The sequence below is a fragment of the Scleropages formosus genome, chromosome 11, assembly GCF_900964775.1.
Source record: "Scleropages formosus chromosome 11, fSclFor1.1, whole genome shotgun sequence".
Lineage (NCBI taxonomy): Eukaryota > Metazoa > Chordata > Actinopteri > Osteoglossiformes > Osteoglossidae > Scleropages > Scleropages formosus.
In genome coordinates, this window is record NC_041816.1 from 26,697,630 (window position 1) to 26,714,715 (window position 17,086).

General features: G+C 40.1%; 2 protein-coding genes across 2 annotated transcripts; both read right to left on the bottom strand.

Annotated features, from left to right (window-relative positions):
- Positions 1–1,693: 1,693 nt before the first annotated feature.
- LOC108933036 (butyrophilin subfamily 1 member A1-like) lies at positions 1,694–8,892 on the bottom strand. Its single transcript, XM_029256031.1, has 7 exons — positions 8,520–8,892; positions 8,028–8,309; positions 7,275–7,400; positions 4,961–4,981; positions 3,952–3,972; positions 3,389–3,415; positions 1,694–2,522 (listed from the first exon to the last, which is right to left on the bottom strand). Exons 1-7 carry the CDS (start codon positions 8,890–8,892, stop codon positions 1,990–1,992), a joined length of 1,383 nt encoding a protein of 460 aa, XP_029111864.1. The 3' UTR covers positions 1,694–1,989.
- Positions 8,893–11,706: 2,814 nt separating this feature from the next.
- Positions 11,707–16,629, bottom strand: LOC108933034 (butyrophilin subfamily 1 member A1-like). Its single transcript, XM_029255989.1, has 9 exons — positions 16,591–16,629; positions 16,236–16,310; positions 15,761–16,111; positions 15,299–15,580; positions 15,066–15,191; positions 14,931–14,951; positions 13,507–13,533; positions 13,316–13,342; positions 11,707–12,254 (listed from the first exon to the last, which is right to left on the bottom strand). Exons 1-9 carry the CDS (start codon positions 16,601–16,603, stop codon positions 11,707–11,709), a joined length of 1,470 nt encoding a protein of 489 aa, XP_029111822.1. The 5' UTR covers positions 16,604–16,629.
- Between the last annotated feature and the right edge of the window lie 457 nt (positions 16,630–17,086).

Genomic DNA, 17,086 nt, shown 5'->3' on the forward strand with positions numbered 1-17,086 from the left:
AGGAGCACTGCCTGGTGAATAAGAGCTGCACTCAATAACACTTTATTGCCAGTATGTAAAATACAGAAATTGGTTTTTGATCAGTGCCAAACATGGAAATACAGGACATTAACAACAAACAATAAAACCACAATGTGCAAGCAATAAATAACAAAACAAAAAGAGTGTAAACACAGGCACAATGATTTACAGGCCACATTCCTGCAAACACACACACACATTTTCAGAACTGCTTGTCCCATACGGGGTCGCGGGGAACCGGAGCCTAACCCGGCAACTCAGGTCGTGAGGCTGGAGGGGGGAGGGGACACACCCAGAACGGGACTCCAGTCCGTCGCAAGGCACCCCAAGCGGGACTCGAACCCCAGACCCACCGGAGAGGAGGACTGTGGTCCAACCCACTGCACCACCACACCCCCTTCTTGCAAACAAGGAGTCAAATTATCAGATGTACACACACATTTTCAGAACCACTTGTCCCATATGGGGTCACAGGGAACCAGAGCCAACCCAGTAACACAGGGCATAAGGCCAGAGGGGGAGGGGACACACCCAGGACAGGACACCAGTCCATCACAAGGCACCCCAAGCAGGACTCAAACTCCAGACCCACCAGAGAGGAGGACTGTGGTCCAACCCACTGCGCCACCACACCCCTATTATCAGATGTAGCGCAAGAGAAATAAGGTATAGGACCTGAGCAGCGCTGAAGTTGGGGGATGGGGAGTTCACCTAGGTGAATTTATTGAGGAAATGAATGGCTTCAGGAAAGAAACTGCAGAGACGACGTGAAGTCCGAGTGGTCATGGATTTGTACCACCTCAGAGATGGCAGTTTGGTTAAGAGGAACTGATTGCTGGGATGGGTGGAAGCTGCAGCAATCTTGCCGATTCTCTTCTTCACCCTGGTGGCGAACAGGTCTTTTAATGACAATATCTGAGAGTCAATGACCTTCTCAGTGGAACAACCACTCACTGCAGCTAGGGCCTTGGAGGAGGGGCAGGGAGGACAAGATGGTCACAGAGGTGATCAGAACATTCTCAATGATGGTTCTGTAGAAGCTCATCAGGATGCGTTGTGAGATATTCAGTTTCCTGAGCTGGTGTAGAAAGATCAGGCTCAGCTCAGCTTTCCTGATGATGGTGATGATATGCTTGTCACACTTCAAGTTGTTGGTAATGGTGGTCCGTAGGAATTTAAAATGATTCCATCACAGCCTGTTCTTTGATTTCCAAAGGAGGGGCACCAGGAGGTTGTGTCCACAAAAGTCAACCAACATCTCCACTGTTAGTCACTGGCCAAGTGGATGAAATAGGGATGGGGGGGTAGCGACAGTGAAGTGAGTAGGAAAATATGGTGAGGATTCATTGTTGCAGTTTCAAGGGAGGTATGAAGTAAAACTGGTTGGGCTGGATGACCAGGGTGGGGGAGGGGTTGGCTTGGAAGCTCTTCTGTTTTACGTAGGTGAGCTCGAGACTGCCCTGCTGCTATTCTTTATACTTAGCTTCCACAGCTTTGAGTGATTTGTTGAACTGCAGTTTTAGCAGGTGGTATTCCTATTTGTTCCTGGACCTGCAGCCATGGTCCTTAGCAGATTGGAACGCCTTCAGCTCCTTATTGAACCGCAGTTTATCACTGTTGTATCTCACAAAGGTCTTTTTTAGGACAGCACACAGTAAGGACCTGTCTCTGTGGGTGGGTAAGTGTGTCATCACGTGGAAAAACATAAATGCCTGAAATGATTAAAAGCCCCACATCATGTATTGTTTTAATTTACTTGCATTTTTCTTCCAAAATGGGTTGTATGTAATTGTTTTAATGTACTACAATCCTTAACCCTCATTATATATAGTAAGGTCCAGCGGAAAAAAAAATTCTAAATATGGCAAATTAATTCAAAATATGGCTCCACGATCTAAAAACCAAGATTATGTAATTTAATTATTTTTTTAAATATATATATATTACTTTTGGAGTAAATCTACTGCTTCAGTTCCGAGGACTAACAGGAGATAAGATCAGTGAGCTGGAACAGAAGCCTGGCCAAAAGAATGGGAAAAGTTTCTCAGTGAAGTTGTATCCACAGAAATTATAGATACAAAACTTGTCCTCCACATTGTAAAAGGAGACCTGACCCTCCTCATAGTCCACATACACCCCCAACTTACGGGGCTTCACACTCAAGCAGAGGGGCACGATGGGATCAGCGAGAGCCTTGTACTCATTTCCATTCCTCAGCCAAATAAGCCAGAGACCATTAGTAGGATTCAGTGTAACACACTCCTTCCTGTTCATGGACTCTCTGGCCACTCCTAGTCTCCAGTCAGTCTTGTCCCCGACCTGCACCTCCCAGTAATATCGCCCTGAAGAAAACCCCTCTTTTCCCAGGACACAGGGCCACCAGTCAATCCTCTCTGGGTTGTCAGGAAGATCCTGTTTTTTATCTCCATATTTCACTTGTTTCCTGTCCTCAGATAGGATGAGTCTTGGGTGTGCTGTGTCAGGGTCCAGAGTCACATCAACTGTGGAAGACAGAGCTGGTTCATTATAAGACATCAAAATGTAAGTTAAAAAAAAAACATTATATTAGAAACATAATGTATAGACAATATTATTCATATCAAAACTGTTAAAGTACAATACCTCTTTAAAATATTTCTACGTTATGACCACACAGGAACCAGATGTGTGTTACTTTAGCATCTGTACACGCATTGGGTGAGGATCTCGCATGCAGATTTCTATACAAGTGTGCAGTGCAGATTAGGAGAGTAAGTGCAAGGCTGACATGACGAACATGCAACAAAGCCGCACAGGGTGTGTACAGAAAGACAATAAGTGGAGCAGAGGGACGGGGCCGGGGCTGGTACACAGAAACGAGGCGTGTTCAGGACTAGAGCAAGAGATTTGGACAGGAGTATGGAGACCTGTTGCAGAGAGGACAGTAACTCAGCAGTGGAAGAGAAAAGGAATGGGACTTTGGAAACACGCAAGCAGACACTAACTACGGATCGCTATGTTCTCTCCTGACCGTGATACTTTCAAACTTTTACTTATTCCGTCCCTTATTATCTATTTGATCCCTCATTATTTTTTCCATCTCTAGTTATTTTTTCTTATTCCCCGGCACTGTCAGTGCATCTTTGCAGGTGTTGCATCTATGTATGTTTATATGTGTATATATGTATGTTGTGTTCACATATGTCATTCTGTGTGATTTTATTCATTTGGAAAGCAAAGAGCATCCTCATCAAATCTGTTCATATGCCCTGTGAGTCAATCATAGGAGAAGGAAGTATCTAGATTAAGGGCTTCAAATATCTCTGTGTGGCTTTTAGAGATCTGCTGCAACAGGAATAAGTCAAAGACAACAAAAAAACAAACTCACCTGCATAACTTCGTGCTTTTAAAAGTTCTATAGACAAGAGAAACAAAAACAAAAAAAAAAAAAAAACAGGCACATGGAATTACTGCCATAAGAGAAACTGCAGTCAGTCTGGACTTGATGTGTTTCAGGTGTACCCTTGACTACCCTGTAGTACCCTTGAGCAAGGTACTTATCCTAAATTGCTCAAGTAAAATTACCCAGCTGTATAAATAAGTAAATAGTTGTAAGTTCCTAAACATTGTTAGTCGCTTTGGAGAAAAGTATCAGCTAAATGCATAAATTTAATGCAAGGTAAGGTGAATTGGTGACCATACTGTCTGTAGAATGTATGTATACATGAGCAATAGGCTGTAGGTTGTGTACTGTAGTCAACCTGGATGAAAAGGTATCAGCTAAATACTACTTAGTATTCTTGTAAATCACACTGGAGAAAGCATCTCATAAATGGTTAACAATACAGCTTAATCCCTCCATTTATTCTAGGGTTATATTTTTCTAAGCTCTAAAAACCTCCAGTAAAGCTATGACTTAAAAATTAAGTACTGTGTAATTGTACTACTTACCATACTGTTCTTTGAGCTGAACTGTCAATTTAAAAAAAAAAAAAAGTCATTAGTTAACAAGAACTTCTAAGTTATGAACTTACAAACCAAATTTTTAGCTGATACAAGATTTCTTAAAAATATATTTAGTATTATATTTAGCATTTATTTTTTCTAAGAACGATAGCTGGCATACTGTAGCGGGTAGTGATATGGGTTAGAAGAACATACGGCCACCGTTCACTATGAACGTTTATTGGAACAGCAGCACGCAGCGAGAGATATCGGAAAGTATAAATAGAAATAACACTTGTGCCCCAAGGACCCCTTTTCCTCAAGGACCTGCACCTCAAGCCATTCTTTCACACTCTCCAACAGGAACTCACCCCATTATAATCCCTGTCAGCCCCCACAGCACTTGAACAACTATTTTACATTTTTCCCACAATTCCCATTATCTCCAGCTATTTACAATAAAAATCTGTTCCCGCTCAAGCATGATGCTCTTCAGTAACGTGGGTCGTTACAATACATTAAAAATTGCATTATGAAGCTACACCCAGTGCTCTGATAGTTCATCATTTTGAATAGTAAATACTTCCTTAAGTTCTTCAAGAGGCTGGAGAAGGTATAAAAGAACCTACGGGAAGCTGAGCAAGCTACAAATGATCCTCTGCCTTCTACATGTACTATACCAGTTTTGACCCTGCCAATGAAGTGCCACCTTTCCATCATCCTACACCTCCGTGTAAAACCTCTGGCTCAGAGGTGATGTGCTGTTGTTGTCTAAATATTCCATTTATTTATTTTGTTCAGTTTGTTTTATAGTGTCTTCCTCACACACTGACATAGAGCGCTGAACAAAGAATCAGAGGCATAAAATCCAGTAACGTTTTTTCACACATCATTCTCATTCACACAATGACGATAGAAAGATAATGATTTTCATCTGCGAAACAGAGATAACTGAAATATTATCATCATTTGTTATCTTTATCACAGCTCACTTTCATACAAATGTATTACTTACCATGCTGTTCTTTGAGCTGACCTGTAGATGTGAAAATAAAATGTAATTAGTTGATAAGAACAGCTAAATGAAGTTTTGGAATGTGGTCAGTCTCACAATATATCTCATATAGTCATATATGAGACTTTTTACATATTATTATAATACCTCATTCTTCAGCCATGCTATTAAGTTACATATGTTTATCAAATTCATAAATGTGCAAAATGTGACATGACCACACAAAAGATCAGCTGTAATGAAAGAACACTTTTCAACAGACATTGTTCGACTTTACAGCCTCAAAACCTTAAAAAAACCTCTTAAATGGAACCTCTAAGACTCTAAGCTTCTTAGAAAGTGCAATTCAATTACTAGCTGCAATGCACCTAAATTTTGCAAACCAAATATTTACACTTGTGCCATGACTTACGAACACAACTGAGATCGGAAGTCGGATCATAACTTCGTGCAGCCATTATGTCACAATCCATAAAAGCTTAATGATATGCCTTTAGCCTTCAAGTTATTTGTAGGTTAAAGTAGGGTAATAATTTTAAAAAAAAATTGTCTGTAAGGCTTTTATTTTTTTATTTATGGTCGTAAACTGTCAAATGCAGGATACTGGAAGCAGAGGGAGTCTGGTGGGATACAACATTAATTTAATGACCTTTTTTTAACATTGACAAATTTTAAAGTCTACTTCAAAATAATTGACAACAAAAATTCACAATGTTTACAGCCGTCTACTTGTATTATGGTCTGCTTTACACACACAAGAAAGTAGTGTGTTGCTTCCGCTTGTTAGGTGACACAAGAGAATGAAACACCGGAGCTGAGAAAGGACAACCAGTTGCAGTGCATTCGAAAATAATGAGGATGGTGGGGGGAATAGATTATTTATAAAAATGTTTAATTTTAAAATACCAACTACACATCTCAGTATCAACACAAATGAAAAGACCACGAGGATATGACCAACTCATCACACAGACATTTTTGTCAGTATCCAGTCACTAAAGTGCAATATACATGTTCAGTACCTCCGTTTATTTGCTGTGAGGTTTCTGTAAAAGTCTCAGATATAGCAATAATAGCTTACAGAAATATGCTGACTGAAACTGGAGAGTGAGGCTGCTCCTTCCCCACCACCCCACACCCTGAGTTACTACTTACTATTCATTTTTTTTTTGGCTGTCCAATAAAGGTGGCAAGTGGAAACACAGACCATCTTTCAGAGATATTGTACAGTATAGATAAGTGAAAAAATTCTGTTAAAAATAAATAAGCAACAAGGAAATGTTTCCGTCACGGAGTTTCCCCGGGGCGGGAGTGCCGGACCCAAGTGTGGAGCACAGGAAAGTCTTTCAAGGGGCAATCCAGAAAACTTGGTCGAGAAACAGCCAAAGGGTCACCGATGTGCGAGCGAAATCCAAAGGGAGAATCCAAAAGTCGTAATCCAGTAAACAGGCAAGGAGTCGTGGTAAACCAGGAAGTCGTGGAGATACAGGAGAGGGTTCAGAGAAACGAGGAGGAGGGCGAGGATGAGGAATCAGGGAAGTCAGGAAAGCAAAGGCAAGGTACTCAAATGAGCAATAACGCTGAACAAGGTTCCGCGTCTGTGTGTGCTCTGAGCTTCCCTTTTATGTGTCCGCCCCTGATCCACTACAGGTCCTCCTCGTTGTGCCGAGGGGGGGTGACAGTTTTTAATAAGTGAGCTAACTTGAGCGTTGATATAATATATATATATATATATATATATATATATATATATATATACATACATACATACATACACACACACACACACACACCTTCAGAACCGCTTGTCCCATATGGGGTCACGGGGGAACCGGAGCCTACCCGGCAACACAGGGCGTAGGGGACACACCCCGGACGGGACGCCAGTCCGTCACAAGGCACCCCAAGCGGGACTTGAACCCCAGACCCACTGGAGAGCAGGACTGTGGGCCAACCCACTGCGTCACCGCGCCCCTCTCCGTTGATATAATAGTAAGAATAATATTTAAAAACTCTTTGGACTTAAAAATGGATGTTAAAAATTGCTAAAAATAAGGAAGTCTAAACAAGTCACTCAGAATAACTGCATGTTAGTGAGAGTTTAAGTAACAGAGTGAGTGTGAAGGTGCCTGTAGAACTCCAGTGTCCCTGTGAGTGTTGCTGGCTGTGGCTTAAAATCACTTTACCATGATAGCAACTGCCTGAGAATGATTCCTAAGAACTTTAAATTGACCCCCAAAATCTACTTAGTTTGTTCTTTTTTTAAGTATAAACTCTGAAAACCATCCATGCAAACGGAAGCATATTAAAGTACCTCTTTTTGTTCGCAGTTTTACAAAACGATGAGCCAAAACTGTACATCCAAGAACAGCAACAGCAGCCAGAGAGATGACAACAGCAAAGGTCACTTTCCAGGGATGGGCACGATGAAACATCTCACCTGGAATAAACAAATAATTGATTTCATGGTACGGTTATGTATACATTGTTATTTTTCTTCTCGCTCGGTGATTGGCTATAGTGAACTTCAGTATTTCTATCTCAAATAGCAATCACGACTGGTTTAGAATTTTCTTCTTTCGATAAAACTGCAATGCACAATTAAGTGCATTTACGTTCTTCTCTATAATTTTTGAATCAATCTGTTCCTTATCACTGTGTGTGATGTGGTGTGGACACCCTAGACAATTTTTCACCAATAAGTAATTAATAATTACTATGATTGTACTGTGATAAACCAAAGATTAATCAGCCTGTGAAATTACAGGTGTACTAATTTTAGATGTACTAATTAAAGGCATAACCTCTTGTCATAATGTTTTATTTAATCAGAAGCAATGTGTAAATGAGTACCCCATCCTACGCTTGAGTAGCTGGTAGCACAGTGGTTAGAGAGTGTGTTCCACTGATGTATGGATGAGTGACCCAGTGTAAGAAGTGCATCTAGCAGTGTAAGTCACCTTGGTGTATAAGGTGTGTGGGCTCATAACACTACATAATATCCATTGTAAGTCGCTTTGGAGGAAAGCGTCTGCTAAATAAATAAATGTAAATATGTGTAACTCACCTGGGATGTCAGTTATTGTCTCTTTCATTTCGTTTAACTGTTGCTGTAGAACTCGACAGGTGAACCTGTTGGTCTCTGTCTCCTGTACAATAACTCGTCGTCTCATGATGAAGAGGTCCATACTGTCTCTGTGTGTCTCTGTGTGTCCAGCAGGGAGATTGTGTCCTTCACTGTCCATCCAGACCACTTGAGGCTGAGGGTACCAGCCTTTAGATTCACACACCAGACTGATCCCTCCTTCTTTATATCCCTCGATGGAGATCACAGGTTGGGTTCCTACAGCTACAAATACAGGACTTGTCTGGCAAAAACAGTATCTTTAAAAATGTTTTAAAAATAGACTAAAAAATAAAATGTCACATTGATTCTTAACATTTTATGAGGCTTTTCATCAGTATAATTGTATTTATCGCTTGGAAATACATTGATGGAAGTATTATACATTATACTTTACACAAAATGTTCATTTGAATATAAAATTCAAAATCTCACCTTTAATATTGAGATTAATTGAGGAATCTTCAGACCACTCATGAGAGCGAACAAAACATTTATATCGCCCATCGTCAGAGCCTCTGACTTCATTCAATTTAAGTGAAGTGTTTCCTTTGCTGAGTTCCTCAGGAAACAGTGACGTCCTTCCCCTGTAGGATGGAACTTGATTCTCATTTCTGTCCTCATGATCCCGGTAAAGATGTACAAGTGGGTTATTGGTCTGAACTCTAAACCACTCGACATGTAGGTCCACAGCACTGATGTTGGGTTTGAGGTAACAGGGCAGAACAACATCTTCACCAGCTACAGCAACTACAGGATCAGCTGGACCAAGAACCTCAAACCTCTCTGGAAAGAACAATGGAGACATATTTTTCATATATATTTCATTCTACATAGACACAAAGGTTTTTCTGCACCAAACTCAATACAAAATTCTGATTTTTGACTGAATGAGAGCGAAAATGTACCCAGAGTGGAGACAGTGGTGTGGAGGAGAAGCAGGACAACCCAGTACAGACAGTGAGACCAACTGGTTTTCATAACTGAAAGAGAGTAAAATAAAACAATCCAGTTATATTGAGAATACAGACCTGCTTAAAGAGCAACACAAAAATAAATTAATCACACTGGATCAGATCATGGACTAAATATTAAGAAGATATTCTCTTAACTGCTTGGTTGCCTGAGGGACTGAGGTCTCATATCAAGTAACCTGACCTGCTCACATTACAGCAAACACTCTTTACTCTGGTAAAGATATTTTACTCTGAACTCCACAGTGCTCTACCAGCCTGGTGCTCTGCGGTGCTCACAGGTGTTCTTACCTGATCCTGTCATTCCAGGTCACCTGCAGAACTGGATGTGTCTCAGAGCGACAGTGAAACACCAGTCAATGATCATTCACTGGAGATCAGGGACTCACTAAGGAGAGGAGGACAGGAGGACCTGCAAGATGATCAAACTCACTCATTACTCGTCATATCAGACAAATACACCAGAAAACACAATCATTGGACAATGAGGTATTTTATTTTGTATATTAATTGTTCCCTGCAGAATAACTTAAGTATTATTAAAAGCTTGTTTCTTTCTAAATTCCAGAGCAGCGCACCGAATCTTGCGCTTCTAGAACTTCCGCAGTCTTAGCTTCACTAATATTGTCACCTTATTTAAATCTTTCATTCATGTTTGTTTATGTAGGGAAAGTGTCTTTCCGCGAAAGAACAGCGCCGTAACCGCTCGGAGCCGCGAGACCACAACACCCGGAAAAAAAAAAGTGTAAAAAAATAGCAGGGTTATTTATTTTTAAAGTAAAAAAAGCCCGTCATTATAAACCACGGAAATTTATACTATATATTTTATACAGTTTATTATTATTAGATGTTGGCTATGAATTTTTCCGAAACGCGCTGTACCACACCCGCATAATAATACGTAGTGAATCATGAATGTGGAATATTGGAATTTACACACGATGTTAATCCCAGACTGTCACGTAAATCGCGGTTTTACTGCGTAATCAACTGAGTTACTTACTACAATTTGTATGTGTGTAACGGCTCAGTTAATCAGTTCTTAGAGATGAGAAAAACTTGTTCTAGATAAATCGCACAAACCTCTCGGATGGCAACACATGATTTCGCACAGAAGTTTCACTTCCTCCTTCAAAATCCAGCCAAATATTTCAGGGACCGCAAGTGTCAATATGATATTTAATTTCTGTTTAAGAACAGATCGATAAATCTCTCCGAAAAACTGTTCATGTCGTCCCGTTATTTATAATGTAAAAAGAAAAAAAATCAGAAAAAAATAAGTTTTGATCGTGTGTAAATTCTGGGCATTTTCCAAACGTTCAGAATAAGTGAGGAAGCGGTAATACCCTGGTAAAACAGAGCAACGGTTTCGTCTTCAGTTCTCCTAGATTCTTTTGTTTTTTCTACATGTAAAAAAACACACCGAAACACGCAGCGAACATGACAAACCCTCCGTGGGTCCGAATCAAACGTGCGCCGAGCCCACGCATGTCACGCGGCACGGAGAGTGTATCACTTTAAGGACACTTAAGAGCGTCACGTGACGCGTGTGTGAGACGCGCGACTGTACAGAAACCGTAAAGTGGTGCAAATAATCGGAAAAACCTACTGGAAACCACCAGTCCACCACTAGTCTGACTGTGGACCCTGGAAACCACTTAGTAGTTGTTGCTTTATTACAAATTAATTTCTTTATTTTCCCTAACAAATCACGGTCACAAGAACAAGTTACTGAGGAACATACCATGAGGCTCTTTTACCCCAGTGTTTTACCAGTGTGGTGTTCCAGAATTCTGACGGGTGGTCTTACATGGGGGGGCACGGTGGCGCAGCAGGTTTGGCTGGGTCCTGCCTTCTGGCAGGTCTGGGGTTCGAGCCCTGCTTGGAGTGCCTTGCGATGGACTGACATCCCATTCTGAGTGTGTGTCCCGTTCCCCTCCGGCCTCGTGCCCTGTGTTGCTGGGCTAGGCTCTGGCTCACCATGACCCTACTTGGGACAAGTGGCCTCCGCCAATGTGTGTGTGTAGTTGGGGAGGGGTGTTACATGGACCCTGTCTGTAAGACCCGCACCCTGTTCCTGAGTCCAGCAAATAGGAGGCACCTTCTAGTCTTTCAGAGGAGGTTGGAGTCTCATCAGGACCAGGCTAATACTGTTACCTGCATTTTACATGGTGATGGTGTAATGTAGCACCACTTGGAGTTATTGACTATATATCCACTGTATATTAAGATATACTGGTTTATACTGCGGTATGTGACAAATGGACTGCGCTCCAGAATCACCTGTCTGCATCCAAATCTCTCCTTTTGTTGATTTAATGCACTCTTTAAATTGTTCCCTGAGATGCAGATCACTCTGGAGAAAAGTGTCTGATAAATGAATAAATGTAAATGTGAATATATTGAAGAGCCTCATTAATTTTCATGCTGAGATCAGTTGGAAAATTATTGAATTTTGCATTACATTATTCTCACTGCTTCCCCATGAATAAACTTTAAAACATATAATTACTGTTCAACAGTATTTATTTAAAAACATCACAATGTACAAAAGATATGTTTAGATGGAGAAATTACAAACCATGAATGGGAAATTAAATCAGAATATGGCATCATGACCTGAACATTAAAAGCGAAAGTCTGTTTCTTCAGTCTGTATCACTGACAGGAGATATGATAAGTGGGGCTGAGTTCTCACTCTGGTAGCAGAAGCCTGGCCAGAAGTACGGATAGAGTTTCTCTGTGAATTTATATCCAGTGAAAGTGTAGATATGAGACTTGTCCTCCACACTGTAAAAGGAGACCTCACCCTCCTCATAGTCCACAAACACCCCCACCTTCCGTGGCTTCACGCTCAGGTGGAGGGACACAGGGGGGTCAGTGAGAGCCTCGTATTCATTACCATTCCACAGACTGAGAGCCCAGAGACCACCACTAGGATTCAGTGGAAAATACCCCATCCTGTTGATGGACTCTCTGACCACTCCTAAAGTCCATTGAGTCTTGTCCCCAACCTGCACCTCCCAGTAACGTCTCCCTGAAGAAAACCCCTCTTTTCCCAGGACACTTATCCGTTGTTTAAACCTCTCTGGGTTGTTAGGAAGATCCTGCCCCGTGTCTCCCTCTCTCACTTGTTTCTTGTCCTTAGACAAGATGAGCCAGGGGTTTGCTGTATCAGGGTCCAGAGTCACATCAACTGTGGAGGACAGAGAGGTGGTCAGTTATTATATTTCGAAATGTGACCAAAAAAAAAACACTTTTTAAACGTTATATTATACCTAAACCGTGACCCGAGAAGGACTGAGCAGTTTTGAAAATAGATGGATGGAAACGTTATATTATTACGGCAGCAGAAGCAGGTGTGTGTTTGTGTGTGTCTGACAGCAAACACATCAAGCGGTTAACGAGAATGAGTGAATTTTTAGGCATTAATATTCATCTTAGGTATTAATATTAACTCAGGTAACAGGTGTTTTGGATGTTTTGTTAGAAATTGTAATAATATGTTACCTTTGAGAAAATACTTTACGAGCATTTATGGTTCAAAAGTTGTTTTGACTTAATATTAATGAACAGAAAAAAATTAGTTAAATTACATGAAAAAATCTATAAAAAATGAAAGAATTATATTATCTGCTCTGGGCACACCAACCTGCTCTCAACACACTTGTTTCTCCTTCAAACACTGTATAAGTAAACTGTTTCTAGATGTAAAGGTTGTGGAGTCACAGTTATGACTTTGTGTCCTTAAAATATATTTTTCTTTTGCTCACAGTAAGAATGGAAGATCAGTGTGTGGAAAACATTGAAACTTTTCTGTGGAAAATATCTTTGTGGTGAAGTGTGTCTTTGCTAAATTAACCTTCTAGAATGTTTTTATATTTATGCACTTTTTAGTGGATTTGATTTCATTTGGATTGATGATGTTGAGGAGGAAACAATGAGAGCAGAAGGACCAACAGCACCGGATACATGAAGACAGAGTTCAGTTTCTGTTTGTCTTTCACTCATAGCTGTAACATCTCCTTCTCACCAGGAGCTCAGTGTGGATTGAAGTGAACTCTTGTGAGAAACAGTCACTTGTTCTCATCACTCATATGTTTTGTGGAAAGGAAGATCAATAAATGTGCTCATATCCTGTGTCTGTCAGTCAATCGTGTGACAAATGAGAGTCCAGATTCAATGCAGCCAATCAGTCATTATTGTGTCTCCTACAGAGAAGAGCTGCAATGGGGAGAAGAAGCAGAAGAAACTCACCTGCGTATCTTTGTGCCTTCAGAAGTTCTGTAGAGAGAGAAATAAAAATGAGACACATGGAATCAGATACTGCAGTCAGTCTGTACTTGTCTCAGTGTCTTTCGTGTCCATTCTTACAGGACAGAGTCACATACAGTATAAGAAGAACCAAACTCAGTTCTGTGGGATCAATTCAGCTCCACTCTACTTACCAGCTCTCCTGCACATGTTTTCTACAGCTGGACATGGACAGATAGAAAAACCACAGACAGAAAAACCACATAAGTTCATTGAAATAATTCATTTTATCTTGCTCTGAATACTGAAATATTTGAACAACACTCTAAGATGAATAATGTTATGACAAATACCGATATACCCTGGTATACAGACTCCCGGTTCACGGATTTTTGGTATAACAGCCCTAGAAAAGTGTTGCTCATGTTCCCTATACAGACCGACTACTTGCGCTATTGAGTACTTTTTTCTGGTGCTGGAAGAAAACTTTTCCCCCATGATGTAGAAGTCATGAGCCAATAAAATACGGACTTTCTAACAACATATGATAAACGCTTCTTAGTTTTTCATTGTTTTTCAAATTATTTTATTACAATTTTGATAAATGTTTTCCTTTTTTAATGTTTGCATGTTCACATTCCTCCACATTTAAGAGGGGTCTCAATACTCACCTCTTTTGGACTCATTTCTCCCCTTATCTAACAAGTGCTCTATAAACATGTGTTTGTTTACATTTTTTCATTTTGAATAACAATCTACTTACTGTACAGTAGTTTAGTAGGAAAGAATTCCTGCCCTATTTTAGTCTTTCTTAATTTCCTTCTTGACCATGTTTAATATCTGACCAGCCTAATGTTTTGATTAATCTTTCTTGAGACTGTCTCTAAGTGCGTGGAGGGTATTTGTAAAAATATTTGGGCATTTCCATAAAGTCCAGAAACACATCATTTTTTACCCCATTTATGTTCTCTCTATGTTTGTGTGTGTTTCCTCCAGGTGCTCTGGTTTCCTCGCACAGTCCAAACACATATTGAATTGTCCTTCCTGTGAGTGTGTGTGGCTACCCTGCAGTGGAGTAGTGCTCTGTCAAGGGTGTACTTCTGTCCAAAGGATAAGCTCTGGACCACCATGATCCTGCCCAGGAGAGGGGCTCACTGAAGGAAAGTGGTTTTTCATCGTATAAAAATTGTTTCTAACTGGATTTTGTTGATTCCACCTGTAATTTACAGAGTTGTTTATATTTGTGCACCCTATTGTTTTTCAGTTGTTGTATTCTGAATTCACACTGTTTTTTACCTGTATGTGTTTGTCTTATATGTTCTTTTTACTTTTGCCCTCCAACTGCAAAAATGCAGTTTACAAGGGAAATACTTAATTCCTACAAGAACGGGGTTAATATCAATAATAAAACACGAATATTTTACAAACTCTGAACTGTTGTAGTTTTGCTATTTTTCTTTTTCAAATGCAGTTTCTGTGACATTGTGCCTTTATGCTAATAATTTCATATTAACTTATTTCAGGTGCAGTTCAGTCTTATGATTTTGGTTTTACACTTGAATAACAAATAGAAACACATTCAAACACAAATACAAACATACAAGTAAGTGTTACTTACACAGTCGTTCAGTGAGGAGCCCTATAAATGTATGAACATCAGTGTTAATGTGAATCGAAGATGGATTAAAAAACACCATCACAGTTCTGTTATTTCTCTAAATATCACCTCTTTTAAAAGAAAGATGTTAAATACCTTTTTCTCTTTGCTGTTTCATATAGCGAGGAATTAAAACAGCCAATATGATGATAGCAGGAACTCCCAGGGAGAAGAACACAGCAAAGGCCACCTTCCAGGGATGAGCACGGTGGAACATCTCACCTGGAACACAAAACATTTGTCATTAATCGTAACAGACTTTGATGTTATTATATCTTGAAAGTAGAATTCATCTGTCATTACAAGTAAATAAAAATATTGCAACTCACCAGGAACGTCAGTTATTGTCTCTTTCATTTCATTTATCTTTTGCTGTCGAACTCGACAGGTGAACCTGTTGGTCTCTGTCTCCTGTACAATAACACGTCGTCTCACGGTGAAGAGGTCCATACTGTCTGTGTGTCTCTCTGTGTGTCCAGCAGGGAGATTGTGTCCTTCACTGTCCATCCAGACCACTTGAGGCTGAGGGTACCAGCCTTTAGATTCACACACCAGACTGATCCCTCCTTTTTTATATCCCTCAATTGAGATCACTGGTTGGGTTCCTATAGCTATAAATATAGAAATAGTGTAGCTAAAACAAAAAATGTAATTAAAATGTACTGAAAATTGACTGAAATTACAAGAAATTTTGCTTTTATCTTGAGAAATATATTAATGAAGAAGTCTTTATGACACCTCTAAAACAAAACGTTAGTTTCATCAATAAATACAATATTCAAAATTCTTACCTTTAACATGTACATTGATGGAAGAATCATCATACCATTCTGCAGACTGGACCAAACATTTATACTGTCCATTGTCAGATCCTCTCACATTTTTCACTTTTAGTGAAGTGTTTCCGTTCCTCAGTTCCTCAGGGAACAGTGATGTCCTTCCCCTGTAAGATGGGATCTGATTCTCATTTCTGTCCTCATGATCTTGGTAAAGATGTACAAGTGGGTCTTCGGTCTGAATTCTGAACCACTCGATATGCAGATCCACAGCACTGATGCTGGGTTTGAGGTAACAGGGTAGAACAACATCTTCACCAGCTACAGCAACTACAGGATCAGCTGGACCAAGAACCTCAAACCTCTCTGGAAAGAACAACGGAGACATATATTTTTCATATATATTCCATTTTACATAGACACAAAGGTTTTTCTGCACCAAACTCAATACAAAACTCTGATTTTTGACTGAATGAGAGCGAAAATGTACCCAGAGTGGAGACAGTGGTGTGGAGGATAAGCAGGACAACCCAGTACAGACAGTGAGACCAACTGGTTTTCATAACTGAAAGAGAGTAAAATAAAACAATCCAGTTATATTGAGAATACAGACCTGCTTAAAGAGCAACACAAAAATAAATTAATCACACTGGATCAGATTATGGACTAAATATTAAGAAGATATTGTCTTAACTGCTTGGTTGCCTGAGGGATTGAGGTGTCGGATCAAATAATCTGACCTGGTCACTTTACAACAGACACTTTACTCTGGTAAAGATATTTTACTCTGAACTCCACAGTGCTCTACCAGCCTGGTGCTCTGCGGTGCTCACAGGTGTTCTTACCTGATCCTGTCATTCCAGGTCACCTGCAGAACTGGATGTGTCTCAGAGCGACAGTGAAACACCAGTCAATGATCATTCACTGGAGATCAGGGACTCACTAAGCCTTAGGAGAGGAGGACAGGAGGACCTGCAAGATGATCAAACTCACTCATTACTCGTCATATCAGACAAATACACCAGAAAACACAATCATTGCCAGTAAGGACAATGAGGTATTTTATTTTGTATATTAATTGTTCCCAGAATAACTGAAGTATCAAAGCTCGTTTCTTTCTAAATTCCAGAGAAGCGCACCGAATCTTGCGCTTATATTATAGAACTTCCGCAGTCTTAGCTTCACTCACTATTGTCAGTTTTTATTATCCTTCATTCATGTTTGTTTATGTAGGGAAAGTGTCTTTCCGCGAAGAAATAGCGCCGTAACCGCTCGGAGCCGCAAGACCGCAACACCCGGAAAAAAAGTGTAAAAAAATAGCAGAGTTATTAATTAATTAAT

Coding starts and splice junctions, on each gene's coding strand:
- LOC108933036 (XM_029256031.1), bottom strand. CDS start 8,892: ATGTCTCCATTGTTCTTTCCAGAGAGGTTTGAGGTTCTTGGTCCAGCT. Junction 3,973..4,960: donor TCAGCTCAAAGAACAGCATG/GTAAGTAATACA, acceptor TTAAATTGACAG/TTCAGCTCAAAGAACAGTAT. Junction 2,523..3,388: donor AAAAGCACGAAGTTATGCAG/GTGAGTTTGTTT, acceptor TGTCTTCCACAG/TTGATGTGACTCTGGACCCT.
- LOC108933034 (XM_029255989.1), bottom strand. Junction 16,112..16,235: donor CACCACTGTCTCCACTCTGG/GTACATTTTCGC, acceptor TGTTCTTTCCAG/AGAGGTTTGAGGTTCTTGGT. Junction 15,581..15,760: donor CATCAATGTACATGTTAAAG/GTAAGAATTTTG, acceptor CTATATTTATAG/CTATAGGAACCCAACCAGTG.